General features: G+C 39.7%; 4 protein-coding genes across 7 annotated transcripts; 2 read left to right on the forward strand and 2 right to left on the reverse strand.

Annotated features, from left to right (window-relative positions):
* Positions 1-165: 165 nt before the first annotated feature.
* On the forward strand, positions 166-6,963 carry LOC110990405 (uncharacterized). Of its 2 annotated transcripts, XM_022255400.2 has the most exons (10): positions 166-537; positions 1,716-1,877; positions 2,188-2,340; positions 2,908-3,009; positions 3,472-3,669; positions 4,176-4,340; positions 4,710-4,836; positions 5,199-5,365; positions 5,693-5,828; positions 6,079-6,963. In XM_022255400.2, the coding sequence occupies exons 1-10, from the start codon at positions 322-324 to the stop codon at positions 6,150-6,152; spliced, it is 1,500 nt and encodes a 499-aa protein (XP_022111092.1). In that variant the 5' UTR covers positions 166-321; the 3' UTR covers positions 6,153-6,963. The 2 variants fall into 2 exon arrangements, with proteins under 2 accessions (XP_022111092.1, XP_022111093.1); XM_022255401.2 differs by lacking the exon at positions 2,908-3,009.
* fastkd5 (FAST kinase domains 5) lies at positions 3,138-13,472 on the reverse strand. Of its 2 annotated transcripts, none has more exons than XM_022255398.2 (9): positions 13,231-13,472; positions 10,304-11,483; positions 9,554-9,980; positions 9,204-9,307; positions 8,739-8,904; positions 8,015-8,444; positions 7,582-7,696; positions 7,012-7,114; positions 3,138-5,357 (listed from the first exon to the last, which is right to left on the reverse strand). In XM_022255398.2, exons 1-8 carry the CDS (start codon positions 13,371-13,373, stop codon positions 7,016-7,018), a joined length of 2,664 nt encoding a protein of 887 aa, XP_022111090.2. In that variant the 5' UTR covers positions 13,374-13,472; the 3' UTR covers positions 3,138-5,357; positions 7,012-7,015. The 2 variants fall into 2 exon arrangements, with proteins under 2 accessions (XP_022111090.2, XP_022111091.2); XM_022255399.2 differs by lacking the exon at positions 13,231-13,472 and adding an exon at positions 13,025-13,224.
* Positions 13,394-19,359, forward strand: ciao2a (cytosolic iron-sulfur assembly component 2A). The gene is made up of 6 exons (XM_087136632.1): positions 13,394-13,526; positions 14,226-14,431; positions 17,705-17,875; positions 18,007-18,056; positions 18,248-18,293; positions 18,491-19,359. Exons 2-6 carry the CDS (start codon positions 14,251-14,253, stop codon positions 18,589-18,591), a joined length of 549 nt encoding a protein of 182 aa, XP_086992758.1. The 5' UTR covers positions 13,394-13,526; positions 14,226-14,250; the 3' UTR covers positions 18,592-19,359.
* Positions 19,360-19,889: 530 nt separating this feature from the next.
* Positions 19,890-25,546, reverse strand: cox5a (cytochrome c oxidase subunit 5A). 2 transcript variants are annotated; one of them, XM_022255409.2, is made up of 4 exons: positions 25,117-25,546; positions 22,055-22,293; positions 21,325-21,456; positions 19,890-21,101 (listed from the first exon to the last, which is right to left on the reverse strand). In XM_022255409.2, the coding sequence occupies exons 1-3, from the start codon at positions 25,193-25,195 to the stop codon at positions 21,325-21,327; spliced, it is 450 nt and encodes a 149-aa protein (XP_022111101.1). In that variant the 5' UTR covers positions 25,196-25,546; the 3' UTR covers positions 19,890-21,101. The 2 variants fall into 2 exon arrangements, with proteins under 2 accessions (XP_022111101.1, XP_022111100.1); XM_022255408.2 differs by having other exon boundaries at positions 21,329-21,456; positions 25,117-25,543.
* Between the last annotated feature and the right edge of the window lie 84 nt (positions 25,547-25,630).

A 25,630-nucleotide genomic window follows, 5' to 3' on the forward strand; every position in this document is an offset into this window, starting at 1 on the left:
CAATAGTATAGCCCCACCCATCCGATGATCCAATGCAGGGCCGACCAGGCCGGGCAGCGAAGCCCCCGGCCGGGGCTAGCTTGAGATTGAGACTTGATTCTATTTTTAGAATGACATCATCGACCATTAAACTTAAAGATATGATTGGCTGCTAAATATAGCTCAGGGCTTCCACATAAAACAGGAGTCCCCAAAATGGCGCAACAGCATCAACGCTTCCGTCCACATAAACACCGGTTCTGGCTGCTTTCCCTCAGAATCTGGAAGTGCAGTTCGTTGGCAAACATCAGGCTGTTAGTTGGTGTTACTTGATTCCTCAAAATGACGACCGATGTATACATTAAATTGACATCGGGCCGGGTATATCATATGCCCGTCCCGAAGTACGAGACGGTCCGTCAAGTATGCGAGAAAGTAGCGGTGGAGGAAGGGGTGCCTGGCAGCAGTCTACGGCTGAAATATACCGGCAAAGTGCTGAACAAAGACCATACGATGGATTACCTCGGTGTTCGACCTGAAACGATTCTTAAATCTGACGTAAGTCTGTTGTCCTCTAACTTGATTTTTTTTAAAATCCCGTCACTGCCCGTAAAAGACATCTTTGACGAACATGGTCATTCCTGAGTTAGATGGCCAGTGCCCTTTGCTATGCAGTCACCTCCACAAACTGGGGCATCAAATCAAAGCCTGTGTTACAAATGTCATATTGGATGGCCTCAAACCATAAACATACTGCACAGTACTGTTGCATTTTTGGAGGACTTGGAGGTAGCCAGGAGCCATTTGTAAAGTAGATTTCATACCCGAAAAAAATGTAAAGCTATGATTTGAAATTCTGATTGCATCTTATATGCTTACAAATTTGTACATTGTATAGCAATATAAATTTTGGCATGGTTTTTGTGCAAGAGGTGACTGGTGTTTGTGTCGGACAGCATGTAGTCCACAATCCATTTCCTCTTAAGCAAGGAAATCCTGTATACTGCACTTGTAGGAAGTTAAATGAGGAATTTCACCTGGAGGTCTGTCAGACTACCTTGATCTGTATGGTAAAGGGCATGACAGATCTCCTGTTTGCTGTATAGAGGTGACTTATCCAGCAAACACATTTGTCAAAAACGTAACAAGGAAAGACTACATGCATGTGTACTTTAAAATGGATTTTGATTCATGATCAATCCATAAATATTTTGAAAGACATACATGTATCTCTGATGCCTTCCTAAAATTGTTTTGAAAAGGAAATTCTGTGCTTTTAACCTCACTAGGTATTTTTTCTGTGAACCTTCCAAATCCTCCAAAATCCTTCTCCTTGCAAGAACTAAGGACACATGCTTTGTACAGTATCCATGTGTCCCTTGTAAAATGACAGCATTTCAGCCGTACCCTCTCAATTCTCAACCATTGTGCCCAACACTCTGGTAGTGTCTGTGATCAGCCCTGGTCACTGGTGGACTCTAACTGGAGTTACATAACCAATTTACAGCATTTTTAGTTGTCATTGTTTACAAAGTGAACAAAAATGTAGAAACAAGAAATTTAGGTCCTAAGCTGCACTGGACTTGGAACTCAGGCTGGGCACCAAACATGACTACTTATTTAAATAGCTCTCGATGTACTTTTTAAATTGCTACACATCTGGATGCAACAATTACAGACAAATGAGCAAGACCATATCAGTATTCAAGGATTCAACTTCTTTCTTTTCCCTGCAGATCATACAAGTAAAATCGCTGACAGTCGTCATCAAACTTCCCTCAGGTGAAACCCTTCCCCTGACGATCCAAAATGTCACCACTCTGCAGGAGATCATTGCAAGAATCAAAGATAAGCTGGACAAACAGGGAGTAGCCAACAATCTAATCTACAAGTTGAAAGTAAGTTAGCTTAATTGACAGTGTCATCTAGTGAATGCCTTCATTGCCAAATTGGACTGTAAAAATATCTAGTGTTTAGCATAAACATATTCATTTTCCATAATTCGCACATGATCAGAGTATAACAAGTTCAAATTTCTAATGGAGGCACACCTTGCGTTTCTTTTATATAAAAAAGTTCACTTTTGTTGTTAATCCAAGCTGGTGTTGGGTGGCTGCCCAAGCCCGGAGCAAGAGGGAGACGTGAACCTCCCACATGAATAGAAAAACTAAGTATTGTATTCACTATTGGAATCCTTTTGTTATGCAGCTGAAAGGCAAGATTTTGACTGGTGATAAGAGTCTGGCTGAAGACCTTGGTGTTGAAGATGAGGCATTATTGGAAGTTGTAGAACAAGCTGCTAGCGCTGCTTACTATGATGAACCACAACGGGAGGAGGAATTAGATCCAGCAATTCTGGAGGTAAGACGACAATGAAGATGGATACAAGAAGGGTTTAGAAGGCATGAATACCATGGAAAGTCTTGTGAATAAGATTTCAAAAAGTCTGGTGCAAATAGCCTGAGTAGCTGAAAGTGCCATTAAAACAAATCAACTTCTCAACAGTCATCAGAGCTTTCTTTTTCACACCCCCCCCATTTCAAATAGTGCCTTCCTGGTATGTTGAAACAATTAATGTATAACAATTCACATGAGCCAGTGAAGTCAGCTTACTCCCAAACTGGTTCCCACAACCTCCTTGGTTAGTATTTAATGTAGGCACTGAGAACCAGCCAATTTCAGCTCCCAGCCAATGACATTTTGTTTGACAGTACACACAGTGCCCTCATCAACATATGCATGGAGAACATTCAACAAATTGTGTGCTCATATTGTACATGAGGCTTGGAGAATGGCAACAGTCTGGTAACGTTTTGGATCAATACTGCCAGTGGTGACATCCTCCAACAGAGAATTTGTTTGAAGTGTAACGTAATCTACATACATGTATTATGTAACATCTGACTGAAACAACTAATGTGTTGACAGGAGCTGCTTGCTAATTTTGCTGATGGATGGGATAAAAACCGTAAAGTTGAAGTAGTCTTTTCCTTCGACACAACTGGTAGCATGTATGAATCTCTGAGTGAGGTAAATCAAATGAAATTTTAAACAGTCAAATTCTCAACAGCAGTGGAGCATTGGAGTTGCTACAAAACTTGTACATGCATCTTTGTATGTGAGAATTTTAGAAAAATAAGAGACACAGAGATTTCAAATCAAATTTGATTTAAATTTAATTTAAATTGTCGTGAATGTTGAGTGTGGAGGATTTGAAAAGTAGTTAATTCACAAGGGCCCATCTAGTATTCTGTGATAATTTTCTGACTTCATGACGAAATTCCTGAAGATATTGGTTCTTAATCTTAGTTCATTATTTATTCTTCACCATTCACGTGTGGCACCACGCAAATACAACTATTTTCAGAAGCCTTGGTAACAAACTTGTTATTAAATGCATCTATAGAAAAATGCCAACTCCATGCTTACTCATAAAAAACTGGAAGTACTCATGCAAACTGACTCACATGGATTTCTCTTCTACCTTGGCAGGTGAGAATTAAACTAGATAACACAGTCTCTCGCTTGCTGAGAGATATCCCAGGTATAAAGATTGGAATCATGTCCCATGGAGATTATTGTGATCAGAGTACCTACGTCATACGTTCCATTGATTTGACTTCCAATACTGAGGATCTACTGACATACATCAACCGTGTACCACGAACTGGAGGAGAAGGACCATATGCTGTAAGTTGAGAAGATTCCAAGGATGTCATTATTTGGAAATAAATCAAATAATAGTTGGAAATAAATCAAGCTTTAGACATAATACCCCTTCCCCAAAAATTGGGAAGAAATAAGTTCTCAAAAGTCACAGGTTTCATATGTTGCTTCCAAATTGCCAAATGATTCTTAAGGTTGGTGGTTCTCTGTAAATTTCTCACCAACTAAGAATATCTTATTCCAAGTGGATGGATTACCTGACCATTGACGGTTTCTACCATTCTACCTACTTACACTAGTACCCATTTATTCTCCTTGATGGATAGAGGTAAATAAGGGTAAAGTGACTTGCTAGAGACACATCACTCGACTAACAGCAGGAAAAAAAATCTGGTCCCTCCGGTCTTGTGTCAAAATGTTCTTAGTAACATGTAAAGTGGATTTCAAGAAATGAAACCCCATACTTACAACCAAGACAAAAACTAATGGTTTTAAAATTTGAGAACTTTTTGTCTTATTTCTGCTTGTAGTGCTATGAGTGGGTGTTACACAAAGCCCAGGAACTGTCTTGGAGTGAAGATGCAGCAAAGGCATTGGTCATTATTGGAGATGTGAAACCACATGCAATCAGTCACACTGACCAACGCATTAACTGGCATGAGGAACTGGAGAAGTTGTGTCAAATGGGTGTGAAGGTTTGTCATCTCCTTGTTGAAAATAGAACATCAAGTCCAAATTGTTATTTCAACAGCCTTTTGCTTTTTCGGTTGGAAAGGGTGAAAAAAGTTACATCATTACATTTGTTAGTTAAGGGGACCTGATTTGATTTTTAAGAAAATTTAGAGTTTGGAGAAATATCTGAAAACTAATTTATAATTAAACATTTGGGGGAACATTAGAAAAAATGTGATAAGAGTTTTTTCTGACATTTCTCAGAATCTTTGAAAATGTGTGGAAATTTCTGGGTAGAAAATGGCCTCACTTGTGTGGCACCAACATGTGGCTTACCAAATTGATGCAATCTGACCTATTTCTCTATCAACATTTCTGTTTTTTGTATGAAGATTTATGGTGTCCAAGTCAGGAACAGTGATTCTGACAAGAACTTCTACCAAGAGCTGGCTGAGAAATCCAGCGGAGCTTTCATCAAGTTCCAACATTTCAACTATCTGACTGACATGTTCCTTGCTGGTAAGTTCCTCTGATACAATATAAGCATTACAAGGACAATGCATTAAATGAAATGAAATGATACATCATGCTTCTGAATAATTGTTAACAATTATTAACAGACAGTGATTTACATCCATAAGTTGAATAATAAATTTGACTCAAGTGTGAACTCAACTTTGACCTCCAAAATACTGTGTTGAATTACATGTACGAATAGGGCTACCTACATTTACAAGTAAGGTGTCTTTTCCCAGGCCTGAGATCTAGCACACAAAACTGATATTCCTAATAATTCAGGCAAACTCTCTGCTACAGAAGCAAAATATAAAAACTTTACTTGGTGAGAACGTTGGAGGGTTTCTGTGTCATCTCTTGAGTAGTGTGTTACCGGGAAGCAGGGGAAGAGCAACTACAGCAGTATGCAGAGGAGGTGAAACAGGAAGGTAGAATGACTGAAGAGCTGACAGACATGTTCCAACAACTAGAGGAGAACCCCTCATCCATGACAATGGAAAAAGATGAAGACGGCAAGGAGATACCTAAAGAGGCAAGTATTTCAGTCAATATGAGACTTGAGAACTAAACAGGGTCTGCTATTACAATGTCAACATTTTTGACATGCAAATCTACGACAATATTTTAGAGATGCAGACACAGATGAATGTTTTTCTTTAAAGTAAACTGACACATTTACACTCAGTTAGTAAGAAATATTCCGAAAAAACTTCCAGTTTTCTCCTACTGAATTCCATTCAATCCCAACAACTGGTCATCCTTTGCATAACTTATGATATTAATTGCCCAAGAAGAGTAACATTCTGTCTTTTTTGGATGAATGAATCTGAAGGTTTGATCTCATATTGCATTCCATCAGGGCCCTCGCTATGTAGCAGAAGCATGGTGGGATCCTGAGTTGGACCGTGGTAGCCCTGTTTATAAATACTCCACAGACAACGACCACTGGTCTAGAGTTCAAGACTACACACATACATCCTATGTATCGACATCAGGTAATGTAACACAACCTTCATGGCTGGAAAAGAGACTAAGTGCCCCTATATTGTTTGTGCAATGACAAATATGCCCTTTTCTTTGAAAGAAACTAGCTTAGTCGACCAACATGTTAATTTGGCAAAAGAGTGTTGACCATCAGCAAGGCAGCTTTTTCAATTTTCAATATTAGTCACATACTACATCCACACTTTATTTGCACATCTATAATTTGTTCAGTTTTGATAATGTGATGTGTTTATTTTGCAGCTCATGGCTCTACCTGGTCCAAGAAAAGTCACAAGTTTAGAGGCAACAAAGGGAAGAGCTGTTCAATCATGTAACAGGAATGGTAAATACCTTGGAGAAGTGACTCGGTGTCAGACAGTCTCCCTCAGATTATTGCTATGGTTACATTTTGTCAAAATTTACGGTCATCTTAGAAATTGGTAAGTTCCACCCTAACGTGGGCATAATGTAACATTGTCTACTAACATAAAATGGTCTTTGAATTGTAAGGAGACTGAAGTATCTCACCATTCAGTATAAGTTTACATGGATGTATGTTTGCTTTAAAAATGCTGTTGACTTTAAAAGGCAGAAAATCTGGCTTAGGGCTCCCTCACAGGGTTCACTCAAATGAAAGAATCTTGACTTTTATTGGTTCATGTATTTTATAACGTGCTGTTGTGACAAAAAATCACTTAAGTTTAGGCACTGACTACTGAATAATATGACAGAAGAATCTCTCAATCTTTACAACAATTTGTGTAATTTTTTTGTATTGCCAATTATACTTGCTGTGTATATTGCTTTGTAAAACTTTGGTATATTTCACATTATTTTTGGGCCAACCATGCCCCTCATACTTTTTTTTTTTATTTGGTAAATTTGAACAAGTCTTGTTTCATTCCTGTGTTGCTGTATAGAACACACATTTATTAAAAAAAAATGTAAACAAATGCTAATCTAAAAATGAATTTCTACCAAGAGCTGTTTATAAATTTCTGTTTGTTCTCAATATGGCATGGCCATTAAGACTCCCAAGGAAGCTGTATTTAGGATTTAGATAATCGCTAGAGCGTGTGGTGACAATGATGTTTTTCTGAAGAGCACTGTTATTAAATGGTTTGACATATGCCATCAGCCAGCGATTATGATTCTGAAATGTAAGCTTGGTAAATTCAAGAAGTCTGCAAGTACCTTTTTAAGATTTGATGTCCAGCTTGCCAGGGAATACTTTCTGTCTGATATAGTCTTCCCTCTCCTGAGATCCAGTCAACTTGTCCCATTCAAAGAACGGAATCTAAACAGAAGTTAATACAGCATTGATCAACGTAACAAAATAGGGTGTAAAATGAGAAGAACATGAAGTGGAACCTTCCTGAACCTACAAATCCACTTCCACATTTTGTAGGATTTTAATGGATTCAGGAATCTGTTACTTGGGATTTCAAATTTTGTCTGAAGCACAAAACCTGTGCCATTTCATTCCTACCCAAAATGTTTGACTTTGAAGGGTTCAAGCTATATTTCCAGCAACAGTAAGTGTTACCATGATTCACCACATTCTCCAAGTTCTATTCCTACAAAAACTGAGCATGATTCTGTAGTAGCTGCAAATTGCCTTTTCAACTCACACCACATGCAAATGCCGAGACAAAATCAAATGTGCTTTCAATTAAAATTCAATCTCATCAGTACATGCAACAAAGATTGTAACAAACCAATTCAAAATAACATTTCAAGAATCAAACCAATTCCTGTACTCACATCGACAGTCTTGTATCCCAGCTTCATAAGTTGTCGCTTCTTCATGGAATGCAGACCTAGCAACTTCTTGCCATTGAAGTGGAAGTGATTACGGGACCAGATTAATATGGCTAATCTGCCGAACAAAATACAAAGAGACTGATAAAGTTCACGGTACCTGCTGCTACATCTGACTTGCACCAGCCAGCCAATCTCAGCAAGTTCAGTGGTCGATTGGTTAAGATATCTGCACTAGAAAGCAGGAGGTCGTGAGTTCAAGTCTCACCCAAATCAAGCTTTTTTTTCACAAGCTCTCGGACGTTCACATTGAGCTATGAGCATGTAAACGATGCGATGAGCATGAAGGGGTTATTAAAAGGTACAATTTTGAAAGAATGCAGGATTGTTCAAACATGGTTGATGTTACGAGTGATATGTCTGAAGGAATACTTACCTGTTTCCTTGTAGATCTTTACTCAGTGGCCCAGGAATGTCAAATCTTGATGACCAATCAGGATGAACTTTCTTTTGTGCAAACAAAGCTGCTCTGTCCAACACCAATCTGTCCACTGCAAGCGTCCCGTCAGATGGAATGTCAGACTCTACTGAATTCCACTTTCTCCTGTCTGCTGTATCTTGCTCCCTATTGTCTTGGGGTTTTTCATCTTCGGAGGCTATTCTTATTTTGGTGGGGGTGCTGGATGCAGTTCTATTTCCTGTTGGGGGTCTCAGTCTCCCAATATTTATCCCAGACAAATTGTTGATAATGGAGGGGTCGAGTGGCACAACTTTCTCTCTTGACAACTGCGATGACGACGGTGCAAGGTTTATAAATTTTCTAGCTGCTATGGGATTGTTGTCTGAGTCCAGATGAATTTCAATATCTGGAAAGCAAATGCAAAATAATCATTGCTAGAATTGAAAGCGATTTGACTTTTGGTGTGATAAGTGGCAACTTGGCCACATAAAGGTTAATGACGATTTATACAGACATTGATATACTTGCAAACTACCACTATTGGGATGGATAACTCAAGCAGTAGAGCATTGATTAGCAGTTCTAGAGATCACAGGCACATATTCTGACACTAAATTTTCTGTGTCAGTTTGATAGTTCATAGTCAAACATTATGATTATTAATCCCTCACGCTGACTGAAAACAACATTGATGGTTTACCAGCTGATTTCATATGTGGCAGAGTAAAACCAAGCTTGATGTACTGCTCTCCACCGAGAATGGATGCAAGAGATGAGGAAACTTCTGCTAGCAATGGACGCCTAGAAAGCTCATATTGAAGACTACCAAACATTCTGGGAGACAACGGTTTTCTCAAGAAAAAATCCTGGAGAGTTATAGGAAAAGAATAGCAATTATAAATGCTGTAAAACAAAGGTTCTTCTCTCGAGTTTGTTTCATTTGAAATGTCCACAAAGTGAGAGCTTAGTATTTGAGTTTGTGGATGATTTGATGTCCCTTTCAAATAAAAGGATTTTCAAAGAGTGGGGAGGATTTCTTGACTCCACCCATCTAATGGATTTCTCATTAGAGTACAAAGTCTTTGAAAACTACATACATACTTGATAAAGCAGAAGAGACTATCCAACCTTTACCATGCTGTTGAGTAACCTTTGATCTTTATACCTTGCTCAGACGGTTGCCTTGGTAGTCGGGACATTCAATCTTAACTGAGGAATGCAACAGGAACAAGTCTCTGACTGGATCAATATGAGACCTCCTAGCATATTCTGTGGAAGAAAAGAAACCAGATAGACATGAATGCAAGGAGAATCCAACTCAGTACTAACCCTTAACCATGAAGCACTCCCAATCTCCACCATCCATATGGAATTTTTGGCTGGAGTTGAACCACAGACTGAAGTGGTTTGGAACAAGTCAAGTCAAAGGCCCAATCATTCACCACACTCTTGGACAAGGTGATTAATGGAAGATCCTGATAAAAACCACTCAAGCAGAAGCACTTGTACGCTCACCTTCTATCTTATGGAGAAACATTGGACTGAAGACCAGGTTCAGCAGCTCAGCTGGATAAATGTTGAGGTAAGCCAACGACAGAAGACCAGAGACAAGAAACACGGGAAAATCCTCATATTCCTCAAGGAGTTCAACCATCCGCTCCAATAGTCTTGTAAAGAATCTTTCTGAATCTTCAGGGTGGTAATTGAGTGTAGCAAAGGACCACAGAAATTTGGAGACATCTTTGCAACGGCACTCCTGGGAGCGCTGAAAGAGGACTTGTGAACCTGCCTCTAAAAGTCTGTCGTGATGGATGTGCAGTGTGGCAAAAGTGAGAAGCACATGCATGATAGCAGAGATGGGAAACTCAGGAAGACGTGGACTGATTTCCTGACTGATATGACCGAAGAGGCTTCTATGACCAAAGTAGGCTTGCCGCAACACCTTGACAGAGAACAAGAACAGCTATTATAGACATCATGACTGTTTACAAGTCGTCACAAAATTAAAGTTCTTTTTAGCTGAAAGAATTTTAGAAATAGTATTAGTGTTATTGGTACTTGACACCATCAACAAAACACATAAAGCAAAATAAACACTTGAACTTTTTAGTGGCTTACAAATCAAAGTGAATACAAATATGCATTTTAACAATGTCAAGCCTTATAGTTTTAAATTTCATTCAATTTATGCCCAAATCTACAACATAAAAGGGTTTCTGGTAGAATATAAGGTTCTACAAATGAGTTCAAATGATTTCCATCTACCTTTAAGATGCCAACAAGGTAGAAACTGTGGACTGAATCAAACTGCTCGGAGTGTATCCTCTTAGCAAGGCCACTGACCAAGGATGACTTCAAATTTGTCTTAGATTTGAAGAAGCCTTGGCAGACAGCTCCAAGCTGTGTCAGGGTCAAGGAGTCCAAGTTCTCCAGAACAAGCTGCTGAAGACTATCAAGTAATTTTCTGTGGCAATGGCCATTTTCCCCGATCAAATACATCAACTGGACCACTTGGTACTTTGTCAGTTTATCTGATTGCGATTCAATCTGACCAAAAATCTTGGTGTTCAATGATTTCACTTTCAGACCAATAAGCCTCCAAGCATCACAAACCAATAAGGATGTGTGGACATTCCAATCCGGGTATCTCTTTTCACATTCCGTCTCAAATATCCGCAGAGCCAGGGTACTGGTGCGGATCTGAACTCTTGCAAACAAAACCAGAACTTTAACAAATTCATTGGTCCCTAGCTCCGAGCACTGGTGGCCAAGAAACTCAGTTAAGTCAGCAAATCTATTGTCATCGGCCAATCCTAAGAGGACATCATCACTGCACTTCAGAAAGGATTCTAGAAGTTGCTTCAAGTCTTCCTTGCCGGTACCAGTTCCAAGATGAAACTGATCCGGAAAGATTTTTGCATTCATTGTGTGAATGTCTTCACCCATGTCTGCTCTTGCAACCTGTGGGTAGATGACAGCTGTCTCACTGTATTCGTCGGCCTCCCTGTAAAAATGTCTGGGAGTGAGCTTGGGATGGAAAATCTCCTTCTTTGAACCATTTTTCTCCAGCACCCATCCCTGAGGCAATTGTCTGAAGATAACTGGATCTAAATGCATCCCATAATTGATATAAGAACGTTTTCTGGATTGCTCACCTCCAGTCTTTGTTGCATTCACTTTGTTCACTTGCTTGATGGGTTCAGGCAATGACATATTAATGTGAAACAACCCAGGCTGGAATATTTGTTTAGTCTGATTCCTAACAAGATGGTTGCTTGATAACTTATCTTCATTTCCTTCACCAGATGACATTTGCCCTTGACTGTAAAACCATCTTTTCTTGAAGTGAGAAGCCATCAAACTCCTATTCAAGGTGCAATGCCATTTTCTAAGAAGAGGTCCAGGAAGCACACAAACAACACGATGTGAAAATCTCCAGCACATCCTGAAATTTCAATTGGAAACGTTGTGTCAGATTGTCAGAATAGACACTTTAAAAGGCATCGAATGTAATAGTAAGAATAATGATCTAAAATAATAACAAAATAAAATAAATAATAAAATCTACATGTAGGTAACAACTAGCAACATGACTAACCAGCTAACATGTTTGTCAGGATCAGCAATGTCGTTACCTGACTACAGTGACTGTCTTGTAGTTTACGGCTGACACATACAGGCAGGTTTCACACTAAAACCGTGTCCGAAACGGGCTTCCAGAGCTACGGCTAGGTCTATTGTCTGCGCATCTCCACGCATTTCCAATGGAGCAAAGACCTAGACCTAGCTCTAGACAAGAGATTCGGATGCAGCCTACATGTATGCTGTTACCTGGGTTATCTCAAATTTAACCCCGAATAGGCCGGACAGTGCATTATTTTCACATGCACTTCATACAAAGGACAGTTACTTGTCTGTCTGAATTAAATTCTTGTACACCATTGGAAGGCACCAGTCTTGACCTCATGCTGCATACATGAACACATGTGGCTTTACCAGCATTAGTTTTTTGTTTGCACGTAATGTACATAAGGCTGTGCTGAATATCCAAATTTTCCATCAATTGTTGAATATTCAGATTTATTTTTCAAATTTGAATATTCAAATGCAAAATTCATGAAAGGGAGGGAGAATATTCTTTTGTTTTAAATGAGAACAACTGTGCCATGGAGGCTTGTTTCATGCAGATTCAAATGAAAAGTGACAGAAATCTTACAACAATTCAAAAGGTACATTATTCATTAAAATACCGCTATTTAAAAGGAATATACACCTTCAACAGGAAAAGAAGTATTATTCATCTCTTAAATCTTGCTAAATCCTGGCTGGATATACTCCATGTGGGAAGCTATTAGAGTGATTATAACGTACAACCGTGCGTGTTATTGCAACTGATTTTGTAAATGGTTGTTCCTCAACAATCGGTTGGTACAACCGAATATTCAGATATTCGATCAAATTGAAGGTCAAATATTGGAATAGTGAATTATTTGAATTGACTCAGCCCTAAATGTACACATCAGGACACATCAACACTTCTTTTTCAATGGCGAAACTGGCAAAATTCATCAGAAGTGTAATCAAATGCTGGGGGTTTCCAATTCCATGACAGGCACCATTATGCTATGATGCTGTAGCGAGCACAATTGAGAGGTCTGAGGTTGAGCCATGCACACATGCACCCGATTCTCTGGGTTGCCGCTTCTGCCGTGTGAACATAGTTACGAATCGCCCGGGTTGGCATGAAAGAGCGTAAGCTAAACTGCGGGGTGAAGTTTTGGGATGTGAAACCGATTCTCCGGGTTAGTTCCTACCTAGCCCCACTAGTGTGGCACAGACTCTCACTCCCGATGGATCGGGAGAGAGAGTCTGTGCCACACTAGTGGGGCTAGTTCCTACCCAGGTATGAAAAACTACTCAGGTAATTAATTACCCAGGTAAGTTCAGACTAGTGTGAAAAGGACTCTCTGGTAAACAGGGCCCTACCTGCCTACATGTACGTCACGTCGACGAAAGGAGAGCACAGTACTGTAGGACCCTGTTTTTACGGATCTATACTGTCCAGTCACCCCGTTTGCTTTCCTCATAACGTGTTATGCCTGCAGTGGCAATCGTGTAAAGATTTCCCATACATCACCTACTGCTGTGCAACTTAAGTTTCGTTATAAATAAAATGAAAATTGTGGTATTACTTCTTAGTCGAGTCTGCAGCTGGCAATAGCGGTAAGGTTAAGTTTATCGCGTCAGTCAGGCAAGCGTTCCCAGTGATCCCTTGGTTAGACTTCAGATGCAGAGCTAAAGTAAGTTGCCGGTGTTTGTAAAGGGCGCCCTCCATTGTTGGGTATATTTATTATTGTAGGTGAATATGCATGGGGCCGGGGCCAAGGGGCGCTTGTTTAGCGCTTGAGCACTCAGACTTGAGTTTGACATAGAGTACCGGATGCTGCATCGCGTCGAAGCTAGCTTATTAGTTAAAAAGCATATAAAGGTAGGCTGTTGCTTTTAATCACACTAGTGTAGGATATCCGAATCATGTTAATGACACACGAAAGTTGGGGGATTCTAAATTTGGGTACCCAGTTCCCATAATTGAAGGAGTAGCTACTTTTTAACTTGTGAATTCACCTGAACGAAATGACTATTCCTACCTCCATGCGCAAATACTGCATGGGCAATGGGTGATTTTACACAATGGTACGGTAGGCCTACAGGTAGAAAGGCATTGGGAAGGAAAAAGGGGTTACGACTCAGTGCTCAATAACTGTAGGGACTAGGGTTGATGTTATAAAAAAGGGCAGGGTTTTGAGGGAAATTATAAGGAAAACTGAGTGTTTTAACACATGACACATTGTGGATTCGAATTTTCATGGCTACTTTATCAGTAAGAAAGTCATGTTTTCTCACAATTTACAATTTGAAATTTCCAAAAATAGGGTCAGCGCAATAAAGAGAGTGTTGCCCAAGTTGTTTTTGAGGGGGGAATGATCAGTTTTACAAAATTAAAATGACAAAAACCTGGGGATCCCCAAGTATGCAATCCCCTCAATGTTGAGCATGCTTTTCATTGTATTAATGATATTGTTCAATTTGTTGTCATTGACTTTTTTATATATGGACATGATTGAGTAGGCATGATAGGCCTCATATGGTTCACCATGTTTTTTCCATCATGTTATTTATTTTGCAGATGTGAACTAGATGAAACTGCACCAATGATCCTGACATTTCTAGGGTTATTTCAGCTGTTCATGATGTCAGCAACTAGTCATGGTTCCTCGACAGTAGCTGACGGTGGACAGACATCAAAGAGTACTGAGGCAGAGCCAGGCACAAGTTGTGAATGGGATGAAGAAGAGGAAGAGAATTTAGAGGACATAGCAGCTGATATCTATGGTACAAATGATAGATGTAGCAATTTAGAGGACATAGCAGCTGATATCTATGGTACAAATGATAGCTGTAGCAATTTAGAGGACATAGCAGCTGATATCTATGGTACAAATGATAGATGTAGCAATTTAGAGGACATAGCAGCTGATATCTATGGTATAAATGATAGATGTAGCAATTTAGAGGACATAGCAGCTGATATCTATGGTATAAATGATAGATGTAGCAATTTAGAGGACATAGCAGCTGATATCTATGGTATAAATGATAGATGTAGCAATTTAGAGGACATAGCAGCTGATATCTATGGTACAAATGATAGATGTAGCAATTTAGAGGACATAGCAGCTAATATCTATGGTACAAATGATAGATGTAGCAATTTAGAGGACATAGTAGCTGATATCTATGGTATAAATGATAGATGTAGCAATTTAGAGGACATAGTAGCTGATATCTATGGTACAAATGATAGATGTAGCAATTTAGAGGACATAGCAGCTGATATCTATGGTATAAATGATAGATGTAGCAATTTAGAGGACATAGCAGCTGATATCTATGGTACAAATGATAGATGTAGCAATTTAGAGGACATAGCAGCTGATATCTATGGTATAAATGATAGATGTAGCAATTTAGAGGACATAGCAGCTGATATCTATGGTACAAATGATAGATGTAGCAATTTAGAGGACATAACAGCTGATATCTATGGTATAAATGATAGATGTAGCAATTTAGAGGACATAGCAGCTGATATCTATGGTACAAATGATAGATGTAGCAATTTAGAGGACATAGCAGCTGATATCTATGGTATAAATGATAGATGTAGCAATTTAGAGGACATAGCAGCTGATATCTATGGTACAAATGATAGATGTAGCAATTTAGAGGACATAGCAGCTGATATCTATGGTATAAATGATAGATGTAGCAATTTAGAGGACATAGCAGCTGATATCTATGGTACAAATGATAGATGTAGCAATTTAGAGGACATAGCAGCTGATATCTATGGTATAAATGATAGATGTAGCAATTTAGAGGACATAGCAGCTGATATCTATGGTACAAATGATAGATGTAGCAATTTAGAGGACATAGCAGCTGATATCTATGGTATAAATGATAGATGTAGCAATTTAGAGGACATAGCAGCTGATATCTATGGTATAAATGATAGATGTAGCAATTTAGAGGACATAACAGCTGATATCTATGGTACAAATGATAGATGTAGCAATTTAGAGGACATAACAGCTGATATCTATGGTACAAATGATAGATGTAGCAATTTAGAGGACATAGCAGCTGATATCTATGGTATAAATGATAGATGTAGCAATTTAGAGGACATAGCAGCTGATATCTATGGTACAAATGATAGATGTAGCAATTTAGAGGACATAGCAGCTGATATCTATGGTATAAATGATAGATGTAGCAATTTAGAGGACATAGCAGCTGATATCTATGGTACAAATGATAGATGTAGCAATTTAGAGGACATAGCAGCTGATATCTATGGTATAAATGATAGATGTAGCAATTTAGAGGACATAGCAGCTGATATCTATGGTATAAATGATAGATGTAGCAATTTAGAGGACATAACAGCTGATATCTATGGTACAAATGATAGATGTAGCAATTTAGAGGACATAACAGCTGATATCTATGGTACAAATGATAGATGTAGCAATTTAGAGGACATAGCAGCTGATATCTATGGTACAAATGATAGATGTAGCAATTTAGAGGACATAGCAGCTGATATCTATGGTATAAATGATAGATGTAGCAATTTAGAGGACATAGCAGCTGATATCTATGCTACAAATGATAGATGTAGCAATTTAGAGGACATAGCAGCTGATATCTATGGTACAAATGATAGATGTAGCAATTTAGAGGACATAGCAGCTGATATCTATGGTACAAATGATAGATGTAGCAATTTAGAGGACATAGCAGCTGATATCTATGGTACAAATGATAGATGTAGCAATTTAGAGGACATAGCAGCTGATATCTATGGTACAAATGATAGATGTAGCAATTTAGAGGACATAGCAGCTGATATCTATGCTACAAATGATAGATGTAGCAATATTGTTTGTTTTCTTCTGAAAATCTAATACTCGCAGTTATACTGTGGGTAATGTGGGATTTTGTCCTCCATTCTTGTGACGCTTTACAGTCACTTTCGCCCCGTTTCCACGTCACCCCATCTCCACATCGCCCCATCTCCACTTTGTCCCATCTCCACTTTGCCCCATCTCCACTTTGCCCCATCTCCACTTTGCCCCATCTCCACTTTGCCCCATCTCCACTTTGCCCCATCTCCACTTTGCCCCATCTCCACTTCGCCCCATCTCCACTTTGCCCCATCTCCACTTTGCCCCATCTCCACTTCGCCCCATCTCCACTTTGCCCCATCTCCACTTCGCCCCATCTCCACTTTGCCCCATCTCCACTGCCCCCATCCCTACTTTGCCACATGCCCACATCGCCCCATCTCCACTTTGCCCCATCTCCACTTTGCCCCATCTCCACTTCGCCCCATCTCCACTTTGCCCCATCTCCACTGCCCCCCATCCCTACTTTGCCACATGCCCACATCGCCCCATCTCCACTTCGCCCCATTGGGAACCTGCACTTTGCACACTTGCTTTTACCACAGCAACAGCAAAACACGAAGAAAACTTGCGAAATTAACAAAAGTTGCTTTTCAAATAAAAAAATCTATGAAAATGTTCAGGGTCTCGCTGAAAAATAAGGTCAGTCAGGAAATCAGAAGCGTTGTTGTGGCATTTGCTACTTGGATTCTCTGACCGTTATTTGGGTACTCAAATGTCAATTTTTTATTTGTTGCATCTAGGCTTTTGCCTCTGTAACTAAAGAACAGAATGAGCGATAATTGGTGGGGCGAAGTGGAAATAGGGCGAAATGGAAATAGGGCAAAGTGGAAATGGGGTAAAGTGGGGATAGGGTGAAGTGGGGATGGGGTGAAGTGGGGATGGGTTGAAGTGGGGATGGGGTGAAGTGGGGATGGGGTGAAGTGGGGATGGGTTGAAGTGGGGATGGGGTGAAGTGGGGATGGGGTGAAGTGGGGATGGGGTGAAGTGGGGATGGGGTGAAGTGGGGATGGGGCGAAGTGGGAATGGGGTGAAGTGGTTAGGGGCGAAGTAACCCGGACTCCCCTTGAGACAAGAATCAATCATCTATAGCCTAGCACATCCTGAACTCTGCTGTTCTGTCCATTTTCAGATTTGATCAAGGATATCCGAGACCCAGAAAAACCTAACACACTGGAAGAGCTGGAAGTTGTTTTTGAGCAAGGGGTCAAAGTTCATCCATTGCAGGAGGGATCCGATAGATACATCATCCGAGTGGAGTTCACACCAACAGTACCACACTGTTCACTGGCAACATTGATCGGTCAGTCACAGTAATGTTGGTAAAATTTTGACCTTCACAAATCTACATGCAATATGATCCCTGCAAGATTAGCAGTTGATCAAATGTCATTGCGTATCACCAATTGAAGACATTTTGTTTTTCTATTGCAGGTTTGTGCATTAGAGTAAAGCTTGACAGAAGTCTTCCACAAAAACACAAGGTATCATTTTATTTAATGTGTGCTGTAAGAGACAAGTTAGAATTTCTGATGTAAGCTCTGAAATTCTGTTCACATGTGACCCTGTTTTGAAAGATTTGCCAAAAAAATTTGGTGGGTGGAAGTTCTCTCCGAACATCCACTAAAAACTGAGAATTGTAAGTAATTGAAATTTTGTCTTTCCTCCAAATCAGATCGACATCTTTATCACCAAGGGAACACATTCTACAGAGGATGAAAGTAAGGAGAACTTCCTCAAGTAGTCAATTCAATGTTTAGTGATTGAAACGATTTTCATGTACATAATTCCAATCACTATAAGCATAGAGCAAAACTCCAAACTTCTGCTGTAGTCTTTCCAGCAGTTGCATGTTTGCAAATTCTGTAATTTGCTCTGATCAAGTCAACTCAAGTTGGATTCTTTTTTTTTCTTGCAGTTAACAAACAAATCAACGACAAAGAAAGAATTGCTGCTGCCATGGAGAATCCTAACCTGAAGGAACTTGTGGAGAGATGTGTAGCAGATCACGATGCTTGAAATAGACCAGTACAAATTGGAAATAACAGTTCTAGCTGAAGCCAACATAATATGCTTCCTGAGAATTCCGACTTGTATTTGTCTGCATTACAAAGACCAGCCCAGATGTTCTGTTTAAGTATAGTTTATTTATAATGGCAGTCTTTGCCAGTGACATCTGAAAGGAACTTTTAAGATAGATGGAGCTGGGTGTATTTTACCACTTTCTTAAAAACTCTCCATATAAATATACCTTCAAAGGTTACAAAGTAGACATCCTTCTATTGAAAACCCATCAGTGAATGGCAGTGTGTGCTCAAGGTGCATGCTTCATTTTCTCAGAGTTTTGCAGTAACAACTTTGCTTTTTATTAGCAAGTTGTAGGTCAAGAAGTTGAACAAACTTTTACTGAAGCTCAGATGATACTGTGCCCAGATTCATCTGTGGTGTGTCAATATCATTTTGCACTTTGCTCTTTTCAGAGGGTAGTGTCAAGAACTAGCTTTACTTTCATATTTGATATTAATGAGATGCATGAAGACTGTTTTCTGTCAGATATAAGCAATGGGAGCACCCCTTCTTCCCTGCCTCAAGATCTGTGATCAAATCTGGATTTGAGGAAGCCAGTAGGGACTGGTTTCCTGGCTAGTCTTCTCTTAATCCTCCACTGATGATAACTGAATGCTGACTGAATTTTGAAATATTAACAAAAATATATCACAGTAATAATTGTACATTTTGCAAACACTTGTGTACTTTTTATGATGAAAATAAATTTCTTGTAGCAGACATTTGCATGTTTCATTTTGTTTTGGGAATTTTGTGTGCCATTTACCTTTTGTACTGTTGGCAAGCATGGAATGCTGTATTCTGTCAAAACAAAGGCTCTTGGCTTTAAGGTAAATTTTTGAGGAAAGTCCATTTGGAAAAAGTTCGTACGGATTTGGTTTGGTTGGCAGTATCTTCTACTTTTTGAAACTAAGGCTTTCACCTTAATCCACACACGTAATCCATTGTAAGAATGAGGCACTGTTTTTACACTTGGTGTTAAAATTCTCAGGACACTGCTACCAGGCACAAATCTTGGGGCAAACACTAGCCAACAAATGCAAGGTGCATGTTTGGACATTTTAATTGGAAACGATTCAGATCTGACAAAATCAACAGGTCTGCTAAGTCTCGTGTGATGGGCAACGCTTCTTTCATACAACTCTTGCATTTGAAAATCCATCCGTCTGTAAAGGCACCAATGCAATTATCAGGGCAATCAAGGTGTGCACAGTCCATGACCAATACAAAAGACACTCGCTGAAAGCAGGTGAACATCAGACATCTCAGATGGTTTATTGTTTCTACAGCAATCCAAGTTAATTAAAAACCAAGCCTATGGAATTAACAGTGTATGTATCTCTTGGAATTGAAGGAGACTGACTTCACAGAGCACCAGCCAAATTAATGTATGACGTAGATTTCTGCTGGTAACCAGCTATCTGTGTATTAAACGGAAAGATATTCAGTAGTAACACCTCAGTGAAGCCAGTCCCTGTAAATTTAAAATCAACAATATCTCAAGTTTAAACCATAACTTCATATATAATTCACAGAGTTATTTATTTAACAGGCTACACATGCACACAAAGAATTTGTACTACAATCCTAAATACCCAAACATGGCTATACCACACACACGGCACACATCAGTGTATGCAGAAATGGAAATGTTTATGAGAACTTTTTGTTATGTGAAATGAACGTGATATTCAAACAATTTCAGAATAACATTTTTTGTTGAGCAAGACCTGAGTAACTATCACTTGAGTGTTTTATGTGTACCTTGACCAATAAAACAGAACATTTTTTTTTAGTATAAGCACAGATGCCCAACTATTGTATTTGATCTGTGCTACAAATTAAACCACAAAGTAACAAATTGGGTATGTACCCCGTGGAATATGGGGAATCCAATGCAGCAGTTTGCAGTGTAATGTGCCACTACGAGAGATTCAGAAATGAAGACAGTTCAATTATTTTGACTGTAATTAAACCACAATTTGAGGAATGGTTGCAAACCACTGCCTGACCGACTGCTCCAATAGTTTAATAAGCACTAGTGTTATAGTCAAGACCGTCGCAAGACCATGCACAAGACCATGCACAAGACCATGCACAAGACTACACCCAAGACCAGTCACAAGTAACGGTGTGAACAATGACAAAGGAGTGCTTTTGTTGCAGTTCATTTGAATAGCATGTGACTTGAATTCAGACTGGAGGTCTTGTGTTGGTCTTGTTCTGGTCTTGTGAAGGTCTTATGTGGTCTTGACTACAACACTGGCAAGCACACTAAAGATAAGGACATCTGAGTAATCCAGATAAATGGGGTTCTTCAACTGTATAGGTCGGCATTCCCTTCTAAGAGAGTTGATGCGAAGGAGCTTGCTGCCAAGGAGAGTTGCACATGATGTCACCGTGTGAAAGTATGGGCTCAGGAACTCAGGACAACTCACTTATCTTGAAGGGGTATCAGTTACCTGAAAACAAAAAACAAAGTTGTTCAAATAGTGACAGATGAATTTATGGTATCTTTGTGAAGTACTCTGGGAATGTTTCCTGTGGGTGCTTCAAAGTACATAACCTTGGTTTATAGATCACTGGATTCCAGCTGGTTTAGGTACATGTAAGTAGCTGGTAACAGTGCCCAGGATAAATAAGGATAACAAATGACATAACATTTTCTGCAGCCGAGAAACCAACCTACATTATCTTGTTTTGCTGTGGTACGTCCAGTCCAAGTTCTTCTGGTGTGCTGATGCCCAATTCATCAAGTGTTGGTTGGACCTCTTGAAGTATGTAGAGATAAATGTTCTTGTTACCTCCAGCCTTGTCCTAAAAACAGGGGGAAAAGCACGAACACTAAATAAAGGCAACTTGAGAGTGCGTCAACAGGTCACATAGGAGTTGCTGATGACAATAACAATATTTCAAAGGCCAAGATTCCAACTCAGTTTTTGACTTTGATTAACCCTAATTCCCTCTATTGTTCAATCCTACAAAACAACAACAAAGACCACTGTACAAGTAAAGCAACCGCGGACTCATTCCTTGTACTTTAACTTTCAAATCAAGTCTTGAGATGCTTTGGAAAGCTTTGAGGAAGGCAACAGCTTGTTCCTTTTTTCTTTTTTGATGGAGTCCTACATCACACCTTCATCCTTCCTGCTGTACATCCAAATCCATCTTTTTCTGTTTATAGAACTTTTTCGCCCACATGACTAAAATGTAAACAATACTACACCTTGGCCACGGTGATCGCATGTATTCCTACAGGCAGCTCCAACCACGTACAGACGCACGTGTGAATGCTGCTTGTTTGACTAGTTTATCTTGAATAGGTAGATTACCATTAGAACACTATGCACTCATTACCATCACAACACATCATAGGTCCAGCACAATTGTGACATCACAGGAAAAAGGTCTCTACCTTAACTGCTTCCAAGATGCGCACAGTCATGGCAATGTCATCCAAACGTCGGCAAGCCTTCAGAGCAGCAGCAACAATCTTGGGTTCTGGGACCAAGTCATGTCCGTGAAGCTCATTCAGACCTCGTCGTAACTCCCAATCATCAATCTCTGGACGGTTGAAGTAGGCCTCCCATCGTGCATCAAACTGCTCATCGGTCTCTTCCTTCTTTGAGGAGTAACTCCTCATCTGTGAGGCAACTGTTGGGAGATTAAAATTAGAGGTACAATATTTATTGCACTCACCATTGGGATCACAGTTAACATGTGCACATGACCACAAGGCAACTTTGACTTAATACAACACTTTACAAAGAAACCTATGTGTTTACACCAAATAACAAACAGATCCCCTCAGCAGCTCCAAATCAGCAAGGGCAGTTTCAAGCCAGAAAGATCAGAAGTTTCTCCCTTAAGGAGTGCTTGCAATGTTCACTATAGCTAAAGACCATCCTGGAATGGAATTGTTACACCCCAAATATGCCAATGAGCCATGGACGTTCCCAACTGTAGCGATGTACATGTAGTCAGGCTTACCCAACTATAGTCGACAACTTTCTGGCCCTTCTCATCTTTGCAAATTACACCAAACAAAATTCATTCAAAGTACATGTATGCTGAAATAGCATCTAAGCCACACTACAAATAAAACAAGATTCTGCGGGCTTCATTTACTGACATGACTGGCATAAATGATATTAGCACCTGCTATAGCTGGCACACAGGATGTACACTGCATGGAGGACGAAAAGTGGCCATCTGCTTTTCTGCTATCGGAGTAGTAGAAAAGCAGATTTTATGTTCTGGTTAACATGCAATTTTGACTTTTCTTCTTTTCTGCCACCTCAAAGAGCAGAACAAACATTGTTTAATTATGCATTTGTCTATTTTTCTGCTTCAAAAAAGGCAGATTTCACCTTTCCTTTGTTCGCTGACAGCCGAAAAGCGGCCATCTGCTTTTCTCCTTTTGAACAGACAGATATAGGATGGAACGTTTGACAACAACCATGAACTCTACGAGCAATTTTACATAGGCGACCGAAAAGTGGCCATCTGCTTTTCTGCCTTCCAAGGGTCGTGAACGGGGTCATGAACCTCAGGTTATGACCATTTCCTTTCCTGGGGATTGAAGACGTATAAACCAATAATTACAGTCCACCCTATAATTTTTAATAAAAGATTCACATGTTTTCCTTGGACCAAGCAAGCTTGTGTGTCTATTGCGGTAAAACTGTATTTCCTTTGAGATGCTTTTTGCTCTGCCTCACAGGGACAGCGATACTGCAGTGTGGGATTAGTCCCCAGAAAGCATGGCTAAGCATTGGTTTCTACGTCTTCACTCCCCCAGAATGGAAAAGATCGCAAGCTACAGGTTCATGACCCCATTCACTGCCCATTGAGGACAAAACACAAAGAATAGAGGAAAAGTACAATTACTTTTGTAGTAGCAGAAAAGTGGAAAATACATTACAACAAATGTTTACGCTGCTTTTTAGGTAGCAGAAAAGCAGAAAATTGCATGTTGCAAAGACAACCCACTATTTCATAAGAATAACCTGTGTCAGCATAGCCGGCTTCACAAGTAAGTGGGGTGCTTGAAGTTTGTGGTCATGCTGGAGCTCTGTCTGGTTATTGCGCGATAGATCCCCCAACAATGTGCCCTTTCAAAATACACAATAAATCTCAAAAATGTGATTTTTTGCTTTTAAGTTAAGGCCCGAGAGATCATGATTGTTATTCGCCACTAATGACTCTCATATCAGTCTACATGTAGTTCATTTTTTGAAAAAATACTTATTTTGCCTGCGCGTTCTGAAAAAGTTCTCCGGCCCTAAAAAATGTATTCAGTCTACCTTTTAAAATGGGACAAATCAACAAATATGAGTAAATTACTAATGACAGAAATTTGCTAAAGTCTTGCTGGATAATGCCCCCTCCCGTGACACGAAAAGCTGGATACACCACCAGCGGACACCTTTAGTCAGTCTTTTTTAAGTCCACCTGTTGACACACAATACAAAGGCTTGCAATGTAGGCCTAAATTCTAAGAAATTACCAGGATTTGTACAAATCCCAACTTTCAACTTCCCCGCAGTAGGCTCAGCTTGCACGCAGGTAACTACATGTACATGGGGATACATGTAGGCCAACCGCCACCAATGCACGCCACAGCCTTGCCCCTGATGCTGTGTGTACTTGCGCACCATGTTGCCTGTGCTTTATCAATATCATGAGCGTGTACGCAGCTTGGAATCTCTAAAGTTGAATAGTTGTGCAAGCACACTGTATGAACTGCACTGGACATGCTGGAGAATGGCTGAAAACAGCCCACAAGCACAAATGGGAAGAATTAACAATACTTCCGAGTTCATTTTCCCGTTTCTGTCTTTGTGGTGATGTGTCAAAATTCTTAACCCACCAGCTGTGGAGAGGACACGCAGGATTTACAAACGTGAAATTTAGGAAATTGGCTTCTTAACTCTCCTACATGTATCAGCCTATGCAAAGGTACATTCTTGACACAGTTGTCATATCAGTCAAAATCAGTCAAATTTCCCATATGTGTCTGTGTACTGGGGCAAATCAAGTGGAAGGAATTTTTGACTGTTTTTGACGGTTACAGCAGAAGGAGGGTTAAAACAAAAGGTAGGCCTAGGCGCCTAGACAATTTAGACATTTTGTCATGTTTGTAGAACTTTTTTAGCCTAGGCCCTAGTTAAAAAATTTTTCGTCCCATTTTAGACCCTCTATTTCCTGGACTCCCTCCATAACTTAGTACGGTCAGGAAGTCCACCTGTATGAAGGCCTACATGTCGAATAACCAAAGGCTTTGCTTTGCCAATCATGCCAAGTTATTGATCAAGTTGATCATGGAGGAAGGAATTCCTTCCTCCATGAGTTGATCTTGTGGTCAGTTAGTCAGCTCAGCCATAGCCATGACCATGCATGACCATGTCAGCATCACGTTCAGTTGTTTAGGCTAGGCCTATTCAACTTTTTTTTAAAAATGTTAAAATTACTTACCAACAGGTCGACCACAAGCTTGAAGGCTAACTGCCGTTCTTGTATTGGTCACAATGCGCGATACTACTTTTCGAAACATTGTGTATCTCGTTTGTAAAATTGCGTGCAAAAATGAACTACACAAGAAGAAGTCCCTTGCCGGCGAATGAAATGGTGACCTCTGACATTTTATGCAAATTAATTAACTGGTTCGCAATCCTTTTCTGTTTTAATGATATGTCCGCGTGAAGGGACCAATGAAATTAAGGAATTACTCTTTCATTCCTTATGCCAATAATTTCTGTCTGACCCACATATTTTAGTGAATGTAGAACGATCCCAAAATCACACAAACAAGTGTCATCTGCCAGATGAAAATGTTTGGAATCGTATGGAAGTGGCGAGATTAAATGAGATCGAAAGCACATATTGTGTTATTAGGATTTCGACATGTATCAGTCGTTTGTCGCTACGACTCCTCTGTTACGTAATAATATGTATTAATCTAGAAATGAAATATATTTTACTTTTATCC

The sequence above is a fragment of the Acanthaster planci genome, linkage group LG05 (genome assembly GCF_054643075.1).
Source record: "Acanthaster planci isolate LZ-2023a linkage group LG05, COTS_SCS, whole genome shotgun sequence".
NCBI classification, from domain to species: Eukaryota; Metazoa; Echinodermata; class Asteroidea; order Valvatida; family Acanthasteridae; genus Acanthaster; species Acanthaster planci.